General features: G+C 59.6%; 4 protein-coding genes across 7 annotated transcripts in view; all 4 read left to right on the top strand.

Annotated features, from left to right (window-relative positions):
• The first annotated feature begins 2,266 nt into the window (after nucleotides 1–2,266).
• G0S2 (G0/G1 switch 2) lies at nucleotides 2,267–3,618 on the top strand. The gene is made up of 2 exons (XM_059487851.1): nucleotides 2,267–2,465; nucleotides 3,047–3,618. The coding sequence occupies exon 2, from the start codon at nucleotides 3,081–3,083 to the stop codon at nucleotides 3,378–3,380; it is 300 nt and encodes a 99-aa protein (XP_059343834.1). The 5' UTR covers nucleotides 2,267–2,465; nucleotides 3,047–3,080; the 3' UTR covers nucleotides 3,381–3,618.
• A 4,091-nt stretch (nucleotides 3,619–7,709) lies between these two features.
• LOC132083363 (11-beta-hydroxysteroid dehydrogenase 1-like) lies at nucleotides 7,710–12,937 on the top strand. The gene is given in 8 exon segments (XM_059488022.1): nucleotides 7,710–7,780; nucleotides 7,782–7,844; nucleotides 7,944–8,041; nucleotides 8,644–8,774; nucleotides 9,721–9,832; nucleotides 10,791–10,976; nucleotides 11,513–11,656; nucleotides 12,378–12,937. Coding segments are annotated over 8 exon segments (1,041 nt in total). The 3' UTR covers nucleotides 12,614–12,937.
• A 939-nt stretch (nucleotides 12,938–13,876) lies between these two features.
• HSD11B1 (hydroxysteroid 11-beta dehydrogenase 1) lies at nucleotides 13,877–16,716 on the top strand. The gene is made up of 6 exons (XM_059488040.1): nucleotides 13,877–14,029; nucleotides 14,810–14,940; nucleotides 15,159–15,270; nucleotides 15,356–15,541; nucleotides 15,988–16,131; nucleotides 16,496–16,716. Exons 1-6 carry the CDS (start codon nucleotides 13,942–13,944, stop codon nucleotides 16,714–16,716), a joined length of 882 nt encoding a protein of 293 aa, XP_059344023.1. The 5' UTR covers nucleotides 13,877–13,941.
• Nucleotides 16,717–18,443: 1,727 nt separating this feature from the next.
• The window catches only part of TRAF3IP3 (TRAF3 interacting protein 3), a 10,768-nt gene continuing 9,918 nt past the window's right edge, over nucleotides 18,444–19,293 (top strand). For all 4 annotated transcript variants that reach the window (XM_059488132.1, XM_059488133.1, XM_059488131.1 and 1 more), the window contains exon 1: nucleotides 18,444–18,607. In XM_059488132.1, the coding sequence (XP_059344115.1) occupies nucleotides 18,522–18,607 (86 nt within the window). In that variant the 5' untranslated portion in view covers nucleotides 18,444–18,521. The remainder of the gene's footprint in view (nucleotides 18,608–19,293) is intronic.

Raw genomic sequence — 19,293 nt, 5'->3', positions numbered from 1 at the left:
CACAATCTGAGTGCTGCCATGAGAAGTGTTTGCCAGAGATGATTATCAGCTGATTGGTTAATGCTCAAAATTGTCCTGAGCTCTGTGCTGGCCCAAAAGCTCCAGCTCTCAGTGCTTTGGGAATGCATGCACATCTCCATCAGTATTTTATGAAAAGAAATTCCCTCCCCAGCCCTCAGGAAAAGACTTGCAAACATCAGGTCCAGCAGGCAATAAAAACCCTGCCTGAAAAAACCCAAAACAACCAAAAATCGTTTTTGTAGGTGAAAAGTCACAGTGACAGTGCCCTTTGTGTCTGGGGCCGGCTCAGCTGAGCCGCTGCTGCTGCCGGGGCTGGGCAGGGCTGGAGGGGCAGCACAGTGACCCCAAAGAGCCACAGGATTGGGATCAGCCGTGACCTTCACCTCCCCTGTCTGGCCGCTGTCTCCTCCGGCTATCTTTTCTCCAAAAGCCTTTTTTTTCCTTTTTTTTTTTTTTTTTTTTTTTTTTTTGAGTGTTGCAGAAGGGAAAAAACAGAGCCCGAAGTCAGCGATCCGCTGCAAGCTCGGCCGCCAAGTTGGCAGGGAAGATAAGGACCCTTTATTTAAAGTAGAAAACCCCAGACGCTGAGGAGGGATAGACGAGTCTTTAGCAACTTTTACAGCCAGTCTTGCAATACAGTTTCCTAAGCACACTCAAAACTTGCAAAAAAAAAAACCAAAAAACCCCCAAGTTTTCAGCAGGAGCGTTTCCTTGGAGCGCTGCAGGGCCGGGGCAGCCTCGGGACGTGCGGGATGTGAGGAGCCAGGGCTGAGTCACTGCCCCACAGCCGGCACAGCTCAGAGACGGGGAAATCCCACAGATTCAAGGGCTGTGCCCCTTTTTGGGGTGGGCCAGCAGTGCCCAGCCTCGTGGGCAGGGAACCAGGCAGTGTGGGGGCATCAAAGCTGAGGAGGAGGAGGAGGGGAGGAAGGCAGGAAGGACATGAGCTTCACCTCCTTCCACATGCACCAACCTCTCCCTAAAACTGCTGCTACAGCATCAGCTGATATTTTAATTTCTACACACTGCCTGGCAGAGCAATTCCCATCCTCTCAGCCACATGGATCTGCCCAGAAGTCTGACCCAGAGTCCATCACCAACAACTTCTCATGGCTTTGGCAGCCCTCTGGGCTCAGCTGGGATGTGCAGGAACCCAGAGGGTTCCTGCAGTGTCTGCTCTGCTGGAGCTGCAGCCGCAGCAATGATGGGGGTGATGATGATGATGATGCAATCGTTGTTGCATCATCAGTAATGCCGGGGGTTATTGGTGCAACACAGCCTGGCTGCAGCCCAGGATGGGAACAGCACCGTGCTGCAGGTGACACAGAGAGTGACATTAAGGGGGACACAAAGGGGGTGACACAAATTCAGCACCAAGCACAGGAAAAGTCAGGAGTGGATCTGATTTGATGTAACTTCTCCATCTTTGGAGCTTCCCCAAGTTCCCTCACTCCCAGGAAGTCAGGGGCTGTCACACCTGCAGAATGACCTGCTCATGGTTCCCTTTGGTGAGGCACCTGGAGAAACCTTCCACAAGCACCTCACACCCCAGCCCAGGTGACACTGTCACACCTCAGTCTGATGACATGATCGCACTTCGGCTGCGGTGACACTGTCACACCTCGGCCTGGTGACACCAGCCTGCTGCGTCCCTGGGCTGTTTTCTCACCCCCTTGCCTGCAGTGTGGCAGCCAGGCAGGGACGTTTTGGTGAATTGGCCACGCACAGCCCCAAGCCCTGACCCAAACCCTGCCCTGTTTTGGGAGCTGTGGACACAGACCCTCTCCCTGCCTCCCAGGCAATCACCACAGCCACTGTGAATATATGAAATTGAATAGATGAAATACTTATTGCAGAAGCAGGTACAGCAAGTCAGGCATCACGTCTCTGTTTCAGGAATTAGACTGAGACAATCATAGGGGTTTTTTTGGAGGAAGGAAAAACTTTTGTTTTTTAAGCGAAAAAGGAGAAATGGAAGGAGGGATGGGAAAACGCAAGGAGAAATGGAAGGAGGAAGAAATGGAATGGGGAAAAGAAAGAATAAAATAATTACAAAGTGGGGGAGGAAAGGGTTTAAAAAAAAAAATTAAAAGGTCTGGCCGGATTAGGGCAGGAGCTGCCAGCGCGGGGGGGCCGGGCCGGCCCCAGCTCCGGGCCCCGCTCCCGGCCCGGCCCCCGCCCCGCCCGCCCCGGCGGCGATAAAAGGCGGCGGAGGCGGCTCCGGGCAGCGGCGGCAGCGCAGCGGCTGCGACAGCGACAGCAGCGACAGCAGCGACAGCAGCGACGCCAGCAGCAGCACAGCCTCGCGGCGACTGCACCGCTCACTGCGCCGCTCACTGCACCGCTCACTGCACCGCTCACTGCACCGCTCACTGCACCGCTCAGCACAGCCTGCAGCAGCACCGCACCACTCACTGCACAGCACAGCCCGCGGAACACACAAGGTAAGGGCTGCGAGGGGATGGATGGGACGGGATGGGGATGCAAGGGGATGGGGATGCAAGGGGATGGGGATGCAAGGGGATGGGATGCTACGGGTCAGGACGCCGCACAAAACGCGCGGGACCAGCAGTGTGTGCCCCCCACCGCAGCCTGGGCAGGGCGCCTCTGGCTCTGCCCTGGGCACGGTGGCTCTGTCCTGGACAGTGTGGCTCTGGCTCTGCCCTAGGATGGTTCTGTCTGGGCAGGGTGGTTCCGGCTCTGTCCTGGGCAGGGTGGCCCTGGCTCTGCCCTGATCAGGATGGTTCTGTCTGGGCAGGGTGGTTCAGGCTCTGTGCTGGGCAGGGTGGCTCTGGCTTTGCCCTGAGCAGGGTGGCCCTGGCTCTGTCCTGGGCAGGGTGGCCCTGCCTCTGTCCTGGGGCACCACAGGGACAGGGTGGCTGCGTTTTCCTGAAGCAAACCTTCGGCAAAATCCCCGCTCCCCATTTAAGCCCGGCTGCGGGTCTGCGGGGAGCTCAGGGAGCTCAGGGAGCTCTGCCACCACAGCAGCTGGATCGAACTCACGTCCCTCTCCCTTCTCCCCCAGAAGCCACACCAGACCCCGCTGCTGCCGAGCTGAGATGGAGACCATGCACGAGCTGATCCCCTTCGCCAAGGAGATGCTGAGCCAGAAGCCCAACAGGAAGATGGTCAAGCTGTACATGCTGGGCAGCGTGCTGGCCTTCTTCGGGGTGGTCATCGGCCTGGTGGAGACCGTGTGCAGCCCCTTCAGCTCCCAGCCCAGCCTGGAGGACGAGGAGGACAAGAACAAGCCCGGGGCGGCCCGGGAGCAGCAGAAAAGGGAGGATTTGGTGCTGGCCAAGGGCAAGGCGCAGCCGGCGCTGCAGAGGGCCCTGGTGACCCGGCAGCACGCGTCCTAGGCTGACCCACACAGAGACTCCACCAGGGGGGTTCCAGCACGCAGGGAAGGCTCGGCCCGAGGAGGCTGCACGTCTGACACCCGCCACAAGAGAAGGGCTTTATTTGCTGCTGTGCAGCAGTGGGGAAAAATACCTTTTGTTGGTATAAACCTGTGCGCCATGCACAGCGTGGTTTCTTATTTTTCATACGGACGCGTTTTACACCGTTTTGCAAGATCAATAAATATTTTCTATGGTACCCGTGTTCTCTCTTGCTGCTGTTATTGTCAGAGCCTTCTCGTGCTGCTTTGCTGAGGTTTTGCTCCCACCTCTGGCTCCTTTTGCGGGGCAGGGGGGACATGGGGGACAGTGGAGGAGATAAACCCTGAGAGGCGGCTCCGGGGGCTGCTCCGTCTGTCTGTCTGTCTGTCTGTCCCTCCGCTCCCTCCCCAGGGCCCAGCTGGGCAGGAGGTGACATTTGTGTCACACGGGCGCCACATGGCCCGAGCTGGAGCTGGGGTTACCTGGGTTCAGTGGCACAGATCTGTCCCTGCCATGGCCACGTGTGCTCAGAACTGGTTTAAAATAAACCAAAACCCACTCTTGCCCTGGCAGCCCTCCAGCAGGCTCCAGCTGCTGCTCAGATAAAAACCCTAAAACCAAAACCCTTCCACCTTTCTGGGATCTTTCACAAACCCTAAAGCCAAAACCCTTCCACCTTTCTGGGATCTTTCACAGAGCCTAAAGCCAAAACCCTTCCACCTTTCTGGGATCTTTCACAGAGCCGCCACAGACACCTGAGTGTGCAGGGTAATGCTGGATTCCAGAGCCACAGATGGAAAAACACAGAGATGGCACAGCCTGGAGGGTGTGGAAACTGTTCCAGGCTCCACTCAGAGCCCTGCCAGGACCATTAGAGGACTTTCACCTATTTAAAAAATGTTCTGGGGCTTAGCAAGAATCTGTTGCATTTGGGACTGTGTCATGTCAGTCAAATAAAGTCTGCAGCCAGCCAGGGCTGAGTGGTCCTGACCACATTACAGAGGGGAGGGCAGCAAACAGGCCCGGCCAGTCCTGACCAGGGCAGGAAATCTCCTTATCAGCTCAAAGACACCCTCAGGACAGGAGGAGCAGCAGGATACGCAGCTCATGGAAACTGGAGATGCACCAGCAGCGTGCCACTCTCAGCTCACAGCAAAGCATTGAGCCAAACACTGGATCATGGAAAATGGGAAAGCCCTGCCAGACCTCAGTGCCCAAGGCACAGCTCCTACATAAGAGCAGGACCTGAAAATACCAGAGTACGGCTGAAGTTCACTGTTTCATTTTCATAATACACAACCCACAATTCATTTTGTTGATGATTATTTCTGTTACCCAAACAAACCCAGCAGCACAGAGCGGAGAAAGAATCCTACCCAGTTTCTGCCCAAAAATCTGCTCAAGCTTTTAAAGTACTTTTTCCTCATTAAAATTATAGTGCTTTTTAAAAAATAGTGTTTGAGAATTACCTCATTTAGTCTGTAACTAAATGGATTCAGTCTGTAACTAAATGAATTTAGTCTGTAACTAAATGCCCTTGGGCAAGGCTGAACTTGCCCTTCTCTGGCAAGGCTGAACAATCCCCCTCACTGATACCGAAGGGAGTTTCATGGGAAAACTGGAGAATTCAGGCCTGAAGGGATGCACCAGCTCCATTGCCCTGCCCATCCCAGCTTTTAGAGAGGTTTCACATTTCCAGCAGGGAAGGCCGAGCTGGAATTCCTGGGCACACCTGGTGTGAGGACACTGCAGGGAGATGGGGGCTGTGGCTATGGCAGATCACAGGTCCTGTCAGATCACAGCCAGGGGACAGTGCTGGACAGCCCAGAGCTGTGTCCTGTCAGCTCACAGGATCAATCTCACCCAGGTGACAGTCCCAGCCCATCCCGGGGCTGTGTCCTGTCAGCTCACAGGATCAATCTCACCCAGGTGACAGTCCCAGCCCAGCCAGGTGCCCCCCCAGACTCCCCAGGTTTGCTGCCCTGCTGCTGCTCCTCCTCTGCCCAGGGCTGCAGCCCCGAGGTGATGAGCTTACAGCAAAGAGGGTTGGGAGCAGTCAAAATAGCTGCTCCTAAGGCAGCTAAGGGGATTAGACAGCTAAAGCACAGCCCTGGCCCTGGCCCTGCCCTGGGCTGGGCACTGCGCCCAGCTCACCCTGCAGGGCCAGCCTGGGGCCAGCCTGGGCTCTGTCACGGCCCTGGGCACTGCAGGGACCTGGGACCCTCTGCACAGGGGGAATGAGACCAGTATTGATCCCTGGTTTCACCCCACGGCACCCCACAGCACCCCACAGCATCCCACAGCATCCCAGACCATCCCACAGCACCCCACAGCATCCCACAGCATCCCACAGCATCCCACAGCACCCCACAGAACCCCACAGCACCCCACAGAACCCCACAGCACCCCACAGCATCCCACAGCATCCCACAGCACCCCACAGAACCCCACAGAACCCCACAGCACCCCACAGCATCCTACAGAACCCCACAGCATCCCACAGCACCCCACAGAACCCCACAGAACCCCACAGCATCCCGCAGCACCCTACAGCACCCCACAGAACCCCACAGCACCCCACAGCACCCCACAGCACCCCACAGCACCCTACAGAACCCCGCAGCATCCCGGAGCACACGGGGCCGTGGCCACAGCCCTTGCAAGGTGCCAATTGCAAAACTGTTTCATTATAAACACTGGGACAGAGCAGAGAGAAACCAGATGGGACCAGTGAGCAGCTGGGGAGAGCATTTAAGGCTGAGTTAAACCCAGACCCTGCAGGACGAACTCCTGGGCGCAGCCACACATTGCCCCAGGGCTGAGTTACATCGCTGGGTTCCCATGAGGATGGTTTCTGTTGTTCTGAGACCTGTCTGAATGTGGTTTATTCCAACCTGTGAACGTGACACTTCCCTGGTACATTAAATTCTCAGGAAAAATGCAGCTGGCACAGAGTCTGGTGAGCCTTTGTGTGCAGCCATCTCTCACAGATCTGATTTCAGCCTGGAGCTGCCATCCAGCCCCTCATCCCAGGAGCTGAGGCCTCTCCAATGCAGGGCTGGATGTGTTCAGAGAGCCCTCAGTGCTATTTGCAGTGGACATGGACACTGCAGGGCTGCCAGGCTAAATTTAGGGGTGCAGATAAGGATGTCAGCCCCCGGCACCAGCCCCAAGGGCACTGGGAACGTGGACAGGGGCCAGGGCTCCCAGCAGCCACTGTCCAACAATGGAACTCCAGGGCAGCAATTCCCAATTTGGTCACGCAGGGAAAAAACACAAATTTAGGGCTTGGAAACGACTTGAACATCACAGTGTTTGCTGTAAACCAGCAGTGGGCAGAAATGTGATGTCAAACCAAACCAAAGCCATTCTCCAACCCTCTCATCTCCCTTGGGACTGGGAGTGCTCTTCCAGTGGTGCAGGCTGGCAGTGATGGGGGCTGCAGGATGTGCGAGGAGAAAAGAAAATGAGGGCAGACCCTGATATTGTGAGGGCTCTGCCTGCAAAGAAAGACAGAGCTTTCATGGCTCTGTTCATGGCAAAGGGCGCTGGGACAGCCGCGGAGGAAAAATAATACTTTAATGTCTATGAGATAAAAGAAAGCAAGAGGGGAAAGGAAAAAATAAAAAGCAAAATCCTCCGCATTTGATAATGGTTGGAAAAAAGCCAAATATCGTTCAAAAAAGGAAAAAAAAAAAAAAAAAGAAACAGAATCCAAATTCCTGCCAAGTGTTTTCAGCCTTGGAGCTGCCTGTGCAAACCTGCCTGAGCTGGGCCCTGGAACGAGCTCCCTGCAGGGCTCCCCAAGCTCCCTCTCCCCTCTGCTGGGGTCTGGCAGGACAAATTCCTGCCCGGAGCAGGCAGCAGGGCAGGAGATCCCCCGGGAGCGCAGCCCCAGCTCTGGGCACAGCTCTGGGTTCTGGGCACAGCCCTGGGCACCGCTCCGGGCACAGCTCTGGGCTCTGCCCCTCCAAGGCTGGCAGCAGCCAGGATCACAAACCCTTTCCCCTCCATCAGCCTTTCCCGGGGCTGTTTGGGGAGCAGGAGCTGCCCAGTCCCTGGTGCCAGCCCCGGGGGCAGGAGCAGCCTTGGGGCACAGAGCAGCCCTGCCCGGGGTGCCCAGCACCATCTGGGGCTGTCCCCGTGCCCCGTCCGTGCCCAGGGCCTGCAGGAACGAGGGACGACGCTGAACCACCTGCACCGGGCTCCCTCTGATGCTCTCCAAGTGAAACTTGATGCTGCTCGGCAAAGACACACCTCTTCCAGGGTGTTGTGCAAAATTCTGCATTTTAATGTAGGACAGGAAATATGAAAAGAGCCGGGCAGGACCCAAACAGCGCCGCTGGCCAGGCCGAGCTGCAGGGAGCACAGCAAAGCTTGGCTTGGCTTCTCCATCCCCCCAGCCGTGGTTTTCCAGGCCTTTGGAAGCCGCAGCTCCTCGGCTGATGGGTTTTTAAAGGGTCACAGCGCTGCTTCCCTCAGGAGCAGCTCTGCACAGGGGTTTTTGTTCCTTCCTTCTCTCTCCTGCTGCATTTCCTGGCTCCACGGTGGGATGGGTCGGTTGCAAAAGATTCTCATTCCCTTCCTGGGACTGGTTTTGGCCTTCTGGTTCTATTCTGCGAGGGACACCTTCAAACCGGGTGAGTATCCAAAGGGACTCTGGCTTTAAGGAAAGAACGACAAAAAGCCACATTTGGGTGTTTTGCACGGAAACCGGTCAGAGCTCAGAGCAAGGCCGAGCCTCTGTGGGCTGGTGGATACTGAAAGGGGCTTTAACAAAGATTTAAACCAAACTGAGCAGGGACTGTGCAGAAAAACCTCCTGGGGGAGCAGGTGAGGCAGGGGGAGAGGGCACTGGGTGCTCCATTTTCCTGAGCGCAGGAAAAGAGTTTATAAACGGGGTTTGTAAGTGCTGAAGTTTGGAGCACACACTCAGTGGGTTGCTTTTGTTACAGAATAGTTGGGGCTTTGATAAATTTTGTCCTGGTTTGTGGAAAAACCTGCTGGAAGAGTCCAGAGCTGTCCCTGTGTCCCTGCATTCCTCGGGGGGCTGCAGCAGCTCCACAGCTTTTTCCATGGGATGGGAGAGCCCTTTCCATGGGATGGGAGTGCTGGATGCTCTGCACTCATTTACCTTCCAATTACCTGCTGATCTGGAGGGCACGCAGGGGTTTGTTATTTCTCAGTTTTGAGGTTTCTCTAATAGCACAAGGCTGACTGCAGGGCTGTGCCTGTGTCACAGAGATGCTCCGGGGCAAGCGGGTGATCGTGACGGGAGCCAGCACGGGCATCGGGGAGCAGATGGCATATCACCTGGCACGGATGGGCGCCCACGTCCTGCTCACGGCACGCACAGAGCCCAGGCTGCAGAGTGTAAATGGGCACGGCTGGGGACCACGGCAGGGCTCACCCAGACATGGGGCTGGGAGCTCCCAGCATGGCCATGGGAACAGCCATGGCACGGGTCACACGTGGGCACGGGGACAGCACAGGTCACACCTGGGCACAGGTCACACATGGACAATGGTGATAGTCACAGGTCATGGTGACACACCCCTGTGCTCTGGGAGCTCCTGCACACCTGGCATTCCCTCCTGCACACACACACACAACTGGCATTCCCTCCTGCACACCTGGCAGTCCCTCCTGCACACAGATCTCCCCACGCTCCACACCGCAGTGTCTGAGCTGCACACACATCCCCACACACCCTCGTTCCACAGCAGGCTCCTGCCCCTGCCCCTGCTGCTGCTCCTGCATTTCCAGCCAGACTGCCTCGGGTAACGCGCTCACCAAGGAATCATTTTCCAGGCTCCCTTTGAAGTTCACAAAGCTCCAAACACACTCCCAAAAGCCCAAACCACTGGTTTTAGGTGGGGACACATCACAGGGAGCTCCGACACCCACACCTGAGAGCCAGCGGGCTCCGGGGCAGGGAGGGGTCCCCAGGCAGGGATGGGGTCCCCAGGCAGGGATGGGGTTCCCAGGCAGGGATGGGGCTCCCAGAGCAGGGATGGGGCTCCCAGAGCAGGGAGGGGTCCCCAGGCAGGGATGGGGTCCCCAGGCAGGGATGGGGTTCCCAGGACAGGGATGGGGTCCCCAGAGCAGGGATGGGGTTCCCAGGCAGGGATGGGGCTCCCAGAGCAGGGAGGGGTCCCCAGGCAGGGATGGGGTTCCCAGGGCAGGGATGGGGCTCCCAGAGCAGGGATGGGGCTCCCAGAGCAGGGATGGGGTCTCCAGGTCAGGATGAGGTCCCCAGAGCAGGGATGGGGTTCCAGATGAGGCAGGCAGGTGCTGAGCCCTGCTCCTGGCCTGGCAGGTGGTGCGGCGCTGCCTGGAGCTGGGCGCAGCCTCGGCGCGCTTCGTCAGCGGCTCCATGGAGGACACGGCCTTCGCCCAGCGCGTGGTGAGGGAGGCACAGGCAGCGCTGGGTACGTCTGAGCCCGCTCTGCAAACTGCCAGCACCCTGGCCCTGCTGTTTGCCACGGGCAATAAGGCAGAGACGGGAAAAACCTCGCCTAACTCTGCCCCTTGCAGCCCCACTTCTACCTGCACTGCTGCCTCTCACACTGACCCTGCACCTCTGCACTGCTGCCTCTCACACTGACCCTGCTCCTCTCTGCACTGCTGCCTCTCACACTGACCCTGCTCCTCTCTGCACTGCTGCCTCTCACACTGACCCTGCTCCTCTCTGCACTGCTGCCTCTCACACTGACCCTGCTCCTCTCTGCACTGCTGCCTCTCACACTGACCCTGCACCTCTGCACTGCTGCCTCTCACACTGACCCTGCACCTCTGCACTGCTGCCTCTCACACTGACCCTGCTCCTCTGCACTGCTGCCTCTCACACTGACCCTGCTCCTCTCTGCACTGCTGCCTCTCACACTGACCCTGCACCTCTGCACTGCTGCCTCTCACACTGACCCTGCTCCTCTCTGCACTGCTGCCTCTCACACTGACCCTGCACCTCTGATTGCAGCCCTGTGGCCTCCTGGCACCCTGCTGCAGTGCCACAGCCCTGGATTTCATCAGCCCAGTGCCGGGGTCTGGGGGATCCATAGCTCTGGCCATTGCAGCCGAGGGTCACAGCTCAGAAATGCTCCAGCTCTATAGGGAGCTCCCCTCTCCTCTCCCTCCTGTCCCACTGACAGCTCAGGGTGATTTCCCTTGGGCTGTGGCATTTGTGTTTCGAACTAACAAAATATATCACAACAAAATATTTCCTGGCAGCCACCATCCAGGCTGTATCCCTGCTCTGGAGATAACAGGCCACAGCTCTGACCCAAAAACCTGATTTCCTTGGATTGCACTTATTCTGCTCCCAGGAAATGTTGTTTTGCTGCTTGCAGCCCTCTCCCCCAGCACTAATGCCTGTTTTTCTGCTGGCAGGAGGCCTTGACATGCTCATTCTGAACCACGTTGGTGCATCCTACTTTGGCTTTTTCGATGGGGACGTTGAGCACGTCCGGAAGCTGCTGGAAATCAACTTCCTCAGCTACGTGGCCATGGCCACGTCAGCCCTGCCCATGCTGAAGGAGAGCGAGGGCAGCATCGTGGTGGTTTCATCCATGGCAGGTGAGCGGGCAGTGCCACCAGGCTGGGGACATGGGACTGCCCAAAATGCACCTGGGCTGAGTGCCAGAGCAGCACACAGGGACACCAGGCGCCCTCCAGGAGCCATAACTGCTTAACACTAAAACCCCACCAAAACCAGCCCCAACACCCAAATCCAGATGGGTTTGGAGTTCTCTTGATGGAATTTGTTTTCTGCTCAACCCAATCTCCCCATTTTGGTTTTTGACCAATTAAACCCCACAGTGCTGCATTGGTCAGGGCTCTGGTGAGCAGCTCAGGCCAGGGATAAGTTCCAGCTTTGCTCCATCTCTCCTCTCTGAGGGTTTTGTGGTTGCTGTGGGCTGCCCGTGTCCTGAGCAGAGATGTGAGCCACAGCTTTGGCCTTAAGAGCTGGAAGCCAGCAGGAATATTTGTAAGGCTGCTGTTCAGGTGGCAGGATGGCACTTCCCTGGTGAAATCCTCACTGAGGGAGGGCAGAAGAGCAGCTCAGGCAGAGCAGCCTCGTGTGCTAACACAGAACTTCCCTCTGTGCCCAGGTAAAGTCGGGTTCCCCTTTACCGTCCCCTACTCTGCGACTAAGTTTGCCCTGGATGGATTTTTCAGCTCCCTGAGGCAGGAGTTCACCATTCAGAACATAAATGTCTCCATCACGCTCTGCATCCTCGGCTTCATCGATACAGGTGAGAGCAGAGCTGTGCCAGCCCTGCCCAGGGCTGGGCATCCCCACCCCGGCTCCTTCTCCTGCCCCTCAGCCTGTCCCCCCGGCTGCAGGGGGTTCCCACCCGTCTGCCCCCAAAAACAGCCTCAAAAGCCTTTTACTTCCCTGTGCCACGTAAATCTGGGCACTGCTTACAGGCTGGCACAGCCCAACACCCCTTCGGGTGCCTTCATCCCCGGGGGTCCCCACTCTCCCTCATGCCCGGGGTTTCCACTCTCCCGCATCCCCTGGGAGTCCTCGTTCTGCCCATATTCCCCAGAGATCCCCACTCTCCCCCAATACCCCAGAGATCCCCACTCTCCCCCATCCCCGGGGGTCCCTACTCTCCCCCATCCCCGGGGGTCCCTACTCTCCCCCATCCCCGGGGGTCCCTACTCTCCCCCATCCCCGGGGGTCCCTACTCTCTCTGCATCCCCCGGGGATTCCACTCCCCCCCATCCCCGGGCATCCCCACTGTCCCCCATCCCCGGGGATCCCCGTTCTCCCCCCCATCCCCTGGGGATCCCCGCTGTCCCCCATCCCCGGGGGTCCCCGTTCTCCCCCTCATCCCCGGGGGTCCCCGTTCTCCCCCCCATCCCCTGGGGATCCCCACTGTCCCCCATCCCCGGGGGTCCCCGTTCTCCCCCCCATCCCCGGGCATCCCCACTGTCCCCCATCCCCGGCGCTGACGCGGGGGCGCGCAGACCGCGCGGTGCGCGCTGCCGCGGAGGTGCTGCAGGAGCGGCCGGCGCCGCGGGACGAGTGCGCGCTGGAGATCCTCAAGGGCGCGGCGCTGCGCCGGAGGGAGCTCTACTACCGCTACAGCTCCACGCGGCTGCCGCTGCTGCTGCGGGACTGCGCCGCAGAGCTGCTCGATTACCTGGTGCGGAGCCGCTACCGCCTGCCCGCCGCGCCCGCCGCCCCCCGCCCGCCGCACTGAGCCCCGGCCCGGGACCCCCGGAGGGTCCCCTGTCACCGCAGGGTCCCGGTCACCGGAGGGTCCCCTGTCACCGCAGGGTCCCGGTCACCGGAGGGTCTCCACCCGGGACGGTCCCGTACCCCGGGAGGGTCCCCTGTCACCAGGACGGTCCCGGTCACCGGGAGGGTCCCCAGCCCCCGGCAGAGTCCCGGCCCTGGGAGGGTCCCGGCCCCCGGGAGGGTCCCCTGTCACGGCAGGGTCCCGGCCGGCCCCGTTCCTCCGTTCCCGGCCGCCGCCGCCCCCGCCCGGTTCGCGATGCGCTGGCGGCACCCGCAGGGACGGAGCGGGACCCGCATTGGAGGCTCCTCCGTGCCCTGCTGGCCCCGCCCGGCCGCGGAACGCTAATTATTGAGCTAATTATTAAATAAAGTGTATTAGCCGGACAGCGCTGCATGTGCTGGCGGGGATTTATGGCCTTTCCCAGCTGCTCATGGGCACTGCCAGGGATCCAAGGGCGGGCACTGCTGCTCTGGGCACCTGTGCCAGGGCCTGCCACCATCACAGGGAACAATTCACTCCTAATTTCTCCTTACCCATACAAACCAGCACACACCGAGTGGGTTCTGCGCTTTAAATTTCCAGAAAATCACCGTCAAAGCCATTTGCCACCTGCCCAGCAGGCACTGAGCAGAATCACCACCCTGGCAAAGCTGGAGATCTTTCCTATTCATCCACTTGGCTCCTTTACTGCCTTTTGCAGCCCATGGATTCCTCCACAGGGATATATTTTAGGGGTAAGAGCCACCCAGCAAAATGACAGTGTTGCCCCCATGGTGATATCCCAGAGGATAACCCAGGATCATCAGCAGTGGATGGGAAATGGAACCTGCGCCCTGCTCTCCCCAGGTCTGGCTGTGGACGTGTACAGGAGCTCAGTGAATCCTCAGGCAGCCAGCGAGGGAGGGAAGGGAAGGAAAGGAAAGGGCTGCTCCTGGTTTAGAGGTGGAGAAAGGGATGTCCATGGTGCCAGGGATGTCTGCTCCGAGGGGACACTGCTGTCCCAGCCCCTGGGCAGCCCCCAGACCACTGCTCAGTGCCTTCCCTTCTGTCCAAAAGCACACCTGGCACTCCTGGCAGGCCCAGGGTGCAAAGGGACAGCCTAAAGTCCAAAGCCACACGCTTCATTAGGTTAATGTTTGCTAAATCACAGGCAGGGCAAAGAAAAGGTCCATCAGTAAACTTGTGTGAGATAAGAGCCAGCTCAAAACTGCCCAGCCCCATTCGCGAGCTCCAGCCACCTTCACCTCCCCGTGGGGCTCGTCTGGTTCCTGCCTTTCCTCTGCAGAGGGATGGGCTTGCTGCTCAAGATTCTCATCCCTTTGCTGGGAGCAGCACTGGCCTTTTATTTTTACTCAGCACCTGAGAACTTCAATGAAGGTGAGTCCCGGGAGAAGCAGGGACCAGCAGGGACCAGCAGGGAGAAGCAGGGAGAAGCAGGGAGAAGCAGGGAGAAGCAGGGACCAGCAGGGACCAGCAGGGACCAGCAGGGACAAGCAGGGACCAGCAGGGAGAAGCAGGGAGAAGCAGGGACCAGCAGGGACCTGGTGGCTCCACAAGCACCACCAGAGGGATCTGGACGGGGCTGGCACAGCCAGGGAGGGCTGAGGGGAGGTCAGGCTGCCCCAGGCAAGGGGTCAGGGCATGGGGAAACTCACAGGGCTACACCGGCTCTGATGGGACAGTGCCTGACCCCTGTCAATGACTTATCCGGGAAACAAGCACTTTTCCCTTTAAACATTCAATCCTTTATTGGCCAGCTCTCCCTGCTCCCTGGGCAGGGGTGCAGAGCTCAGGCCTCCCCACCCCGCTGGGATTGGGGTCAGACTGCAGCAGGGTCTGACCGGGCTGGCAGGGGCACGGGGGAGCCGCAGGGACAGGGAGGAGCAGAGGGGCAGCGAGGGCTGTGCCAGGACTGTGCCAGGACTGTGCCGGGGCTGTGCCAGGACTGTGCCAGGGCTGTGCCAGGGCTGTGCCGGGGCTGTGCCGGGGCTGTGCCGGGGCTGTGCCAGGACTGTGCCAGGACTGTGCCGGGGCTGTGCCGGGGCTGTGCCGGGGCTGTGCCAGGGCTGTGCCAGGACTGTGCCAGGGCTGTGCCGGGGCTGTGCCGGGGCTGTGCCAGGGCTGTCCCAGCACTGAGCTCTGCACCCTCCTCGGCAGAGATGCTCCGGGGGAAGCGGGTGATCGTGACGGGAGCCAGCAGCGGCATCGGGGAGCAGATGGCATATCACCTGGCACGGATGGAGGCACACCTGCTGCTCACGGCACGCACAGAGGCCAAGCTGCAGAAAGTAAATGGCAAGGGGGGCGTGCTGGGCTGGATGTGATATTCACCCCAGCCTGGGCACACGGGCACACCTGGTACCTGCACATCCACCCTGGGCACACCTGGTACCCTGCAGACTCATCCCAGGGCTACCCCAGCAGCAGCCCTGCCGGGCCCAGCACCGCAGCAGCCCGGGCTGGGGTTCCATGCAGGTGAGTCCCTCAGAGCCCCTTCCCTCCCCAGGTTGTGGAGCGGTGCCTGGAGCTCGGCGCTGCCTCCGCCCGCTACATCAGCGGCTCCATGGCCAGCCCCAGCCTGCCCGAGGAGGTGCTCAGGGAGGCTGAGAACACCTGGGGTAGGTGCTCCCTGCTCAGCCCCGTGCAGCCCAGCCCCTGGAGGTGCCGGCTCCGTGGCTGGTGGCACGGCTGCTCTGCCCACAGGGGGCCTGGACATGCTCATCCTCAACCACATCGGCCAGAGCGGCTTCACCTTCTTCAGCGGGGACGTGGAGCACGTCCGCAGCCTCATGGAGACCAACTTTGTGAGCTACGTGGCGCTGGCCACGGCTGCCCTGCCCCTGCTGAGGGAGAGCGAGGGCAGCATCGTGGTGGTCTCATCCATAGCAGGTGAGCTCCTGCCACAGCCCTTCCTCTCCTGCCACGGTCCCTGCTGAGCTGCTCCAAAAGGCACAGGAGGGACCACAGGCAGGGCTGGCACCCAGGGGCAGCACGTGATTAACTCTGCACAACTCAAATCCTCTGGGAAATTTATCTCCTGTCCTGTCAGGCTCTTGGCACCCTCTGATCACCTTCCCATGCTGCAGTGCAGGTGATTTCACACTGAACGCACATTGGCAGTACCTGGGCATCTCTGCAGGGATGCAAAAGCTGCTCTGGAAGGCCCTTTGTGCCATATGTCGCAATTTGAACATTCCTGAGTGTGCTTTATCTCTCAATTTATCCCAACACCCTAAATCCCAGCACTGGAGCTACTGGCAGGGCAAGAGGAAGGGAAGCTGTGCAGCCTGGTGCCTGCCCAGCACCTGAACACCTGCCCTGTGTCTCTGCTCCAGGTAAAATTGCTGGCCCTTTTACTGCTCCCTATTCGGCAACCAAGTTTGCCCTAGACGGATTTTTCAGCTCCTTGAGGCAGGAGCTCATCATAGACAAGATCAACGTTTCCATCACGCTCTGCATCCTGGGCTACATCAACACAGGTGAGCTCAGCCCCGCCAGGAACCCTTTCCAGCCCATTCCAGCCGAGCCCAGCCCCTGTCCCTGGTGCCAGTCTGCTCTGCCACGGCTGCTGGAGCCTTCCCCGCCTCTGCAGCTGTGGGAACAGGACCCCAACCCTTCCAAAAGTGAGCCCTGAGGCCTTGGACTCTGCCAGGCTCAGTGAACTCAGGGGTGGAAAGCAAAGGGAGGGGAAGGACATTTATAATTGTCATTGTCACTGTTCTGAGCCTCGTTAAGCAGTCTGATCCCAGAGTCTGCGGGTTTGGCTCTGTGGGTGTGGGGTGCCCCGGACCCCCCGAAGCCGATGCCGCTGCGTCCCCCCGAGCCGTCCCCGTCCCGTTGCAGAGAGCGCCGTACAGGCCGTGTCCCACGTCATCCCCGACACGCCGGCCCCCAAGGAGGAGTGCGCCCTGGAGATCATCCGGGCCGGGGCCCTGCGCCGCCGGGAGCTGCGCTACCCCGGGCCGGCCGTCGGCACCGCGCTGCTCCTGCACGGCCTCGCCCCCGAGCTGCTGGAGGGGCTGCTCCGCAGCAGCTACCGCCTGGAGAACGTGCGGAGAACGTAGTGCTGGGACTCGGGGACACCCGGGACACCTGGGGATGTGCCGGGACACCTGGGGATGGGCTGGGACACCTGGGCAGTGCTGGGACACCTGGGATGTGCTGGGACACCTGGGGATGGGCTGGGACACCTGGGCAGTGCTGGGACACCTGGGCAGTGCTGGGACACCTGGGGATGTGCCAGGACACCTGGGCAGTGCTGGGACACCTGGGATGTGCTGGGACACCTGGGGATGGGCTGGGACACCTGGGCAGTGCTGGGACACCTGGGCAGTGCTGGGACACCTGGGGATGTGCTGGGACTCCTGGGGATGGGCTGGGACACCTGGGATGTGCCGGGACACCTGGGGATGTGCCGGGACACCTGGGGATGTGCCGGGACACCTGGGGATGGGCTGGGACACCTGGGGTGTGCTGGGACACCTGGGGATGTGCCGGGACACCTGGGATGTGCTGGGACACCTGGGGATGGGCTGGGACACCTGGGCAGTGCTGGGACACCTGGGCAGTGCTGGGACACCTGGGGATGTGCTGGGACTCCTGGGGATGTGCTGGGACACCTGGGATGTGCCGGGACACCTGGGATGTGCTGGGACACCTGGGCAGTGCTGGGACACCTGGGATGTGCTGGGACTCCGGGGACACCTGGGCAGTACTGGGACACCTGGGGCTGTGCTAGGACACCTGGGGCTGTGCTGGGACACCTGGGGCTGTGCTGGGACTCCAGGGACACCTGGGCTGTGCTAGGGCACCTGGGGATGGGCTGGCATACCTGGTCTGTCCTGGCGCACTTGGGCTGTCCTGGCACACCTGGGGCTGTACAGGCACACCTGGGGCCAAGCAGGATGGGTCTACCTGTGAGCCCAGCTGCTCAGGAAGGCTCTGCCTGTGAACCCAGCTGCACAGGACGGGTCTGGCTGTGAACCCAGCTGCTTGGTGCCCTCTCCACACCCTGGGGCATCCCTGTGCTGATGCCCTGGCAGCCTGGGGCAGGGCACTCCAGGAGTCTGTGAAGCAGCACAAAAATGTCCTTTTTAGCAATAAGCTCTTGCAAAGGGCTTTTTGCAGCCAGGAAGCACTTCAGAGAAGGGCTGCCCAGCAGCAGGTTCCTGCTCACCCTGCAGACGCTGTTCCCCTGGAGAGCCACCGAGGCAGCTGAGCTGAGCCCTGGCCCAGGACCAGGCTTTGGGCCAGGCAGCACAGATCTCCCAAAGCCACGAGAGAGTCTCTGAATCTGGAGATTTCTGTCACACATCCCTTCCATGCCGGTCTTTGTAGAAATAAATCCAACGTTGCTTTGAGATCTCTGCTGTTCTGGGTGTTCTTTCTCCACGTGGGAGCCCTTATCAGGGCAGGGCGCCCTTATCAGCGCCCAGCTGGCTGAACCGACCTCCTCCCGATTTGCATTAACGCAGCTTTCACTTCTCTAAAGACCTTAATGAATTTCTGCCATTCCTGACCTCTCCTCAGCTGCCAAAACACGGGTTTTATTCCCCTTTCCAACCTGCAAGAAGCCTTCCAATAATAGCATTACTGTGCTTCCCCAAAGCCGCTCAGGGGAACTCCGTCCCCGAGCGCCACGGGCAGCTCCAGCTCCCCCTGAGTGTCACAGAGCAGCACGGGGAGATGTCCAGGAGATAACCGAGCTGCTGGTTCTGCTTGGGGCCAGGCTGGACCCTCGGGGCTCCTGAGATAAGCCCGACCCCGCTGGGCCAGGCCGCGGGCACAGACAGGAACCGGGGCTCGGCCGCAGCTGCAGCGTTTCCTGTTGCACAGAGCGAGCAGGAGAGCACAGCATGAGCTGCTGGGCATGAGGAGGGCAGCTGGGGCGTGCTCCCGCCCTGAGACACCCGCCTGGGCACGGCACCCGAGGGGCAGGACAGGAGCCTGGCACAGGTAAGTGTGCGGCACCCGCAGCGCCAGTTCTGGGGCTGGCAGAGGCCGAGGGCAGCACCAGGCACCTTTTCCCTCCTTTTTCACCCCAATTTCAGCCTACACAACCTGCACTGGGGAGCTGTAACGTGAACCAGCAAGAAGCAGAGGGTTTTTCCTGGTTTTCCTTGGAGCAAGAGGTGTAACAGCTCGGAAAGCAAAGGTAGAGGACAGGTTTAATTACAGAGGGTAATTTGGGGTAGCAGAAGGATGAAATGGAGCATTGGCTTGTCAAGAAAGCCTGCAGGGTTTGCTCAGCCCCGGGTGAGTAATGGGCTGGGTTTCTCTAAGCTTTATCCTGCTTTTCAGTGCATTTTTGGTGAGCTGAGACTTTTACAGCCCTGGGACAGGCTGGGCAAAGCAGAGGCAGCACAGGTGGGAGAGGAGTGAGCTTTTCCTGGTGGGAAGAGATGGACGAGTGGAGGCTGAGCAGAACACACAAAACAGAGCAAAATAAGTTGAAAAATGCTCAACTTTTGGAGCAGTGTCCTGGCCGGGGCTTGTGGGCACCTTCCCCACCCAGGCACCACCCCAAAAATGCTGCTCACATTCGAAGGAGACCCCTACAGTAAAAGAAAGCACCAGGAACGAGCTCTGAGCACCCCACAGCTACCACCAGGACAGTGTGAAGAATTACAGAGCATATTTTA

The sequence above is a fragment of the Ammospiza nelsoni genome, chromosome 23 (genome assembly GCF_027579445.1).
Source record: "Ammospiza nelsoni isolate bAmmNel1 chromosome 23, bAmmNel1.pri, whole genome shotgun sequence".
Classification (NCBI taxonomy): Eukaryota; Metazoa; Chordata; class Aves; order Passeriformes; family Passerellidae; genus Ammospiza; species Ammospiza nelsoni.
Note: the sequence above shows the minus strand (reverse complement) of the source record. Positions and strands in the feature narration are given on the sequence as shown.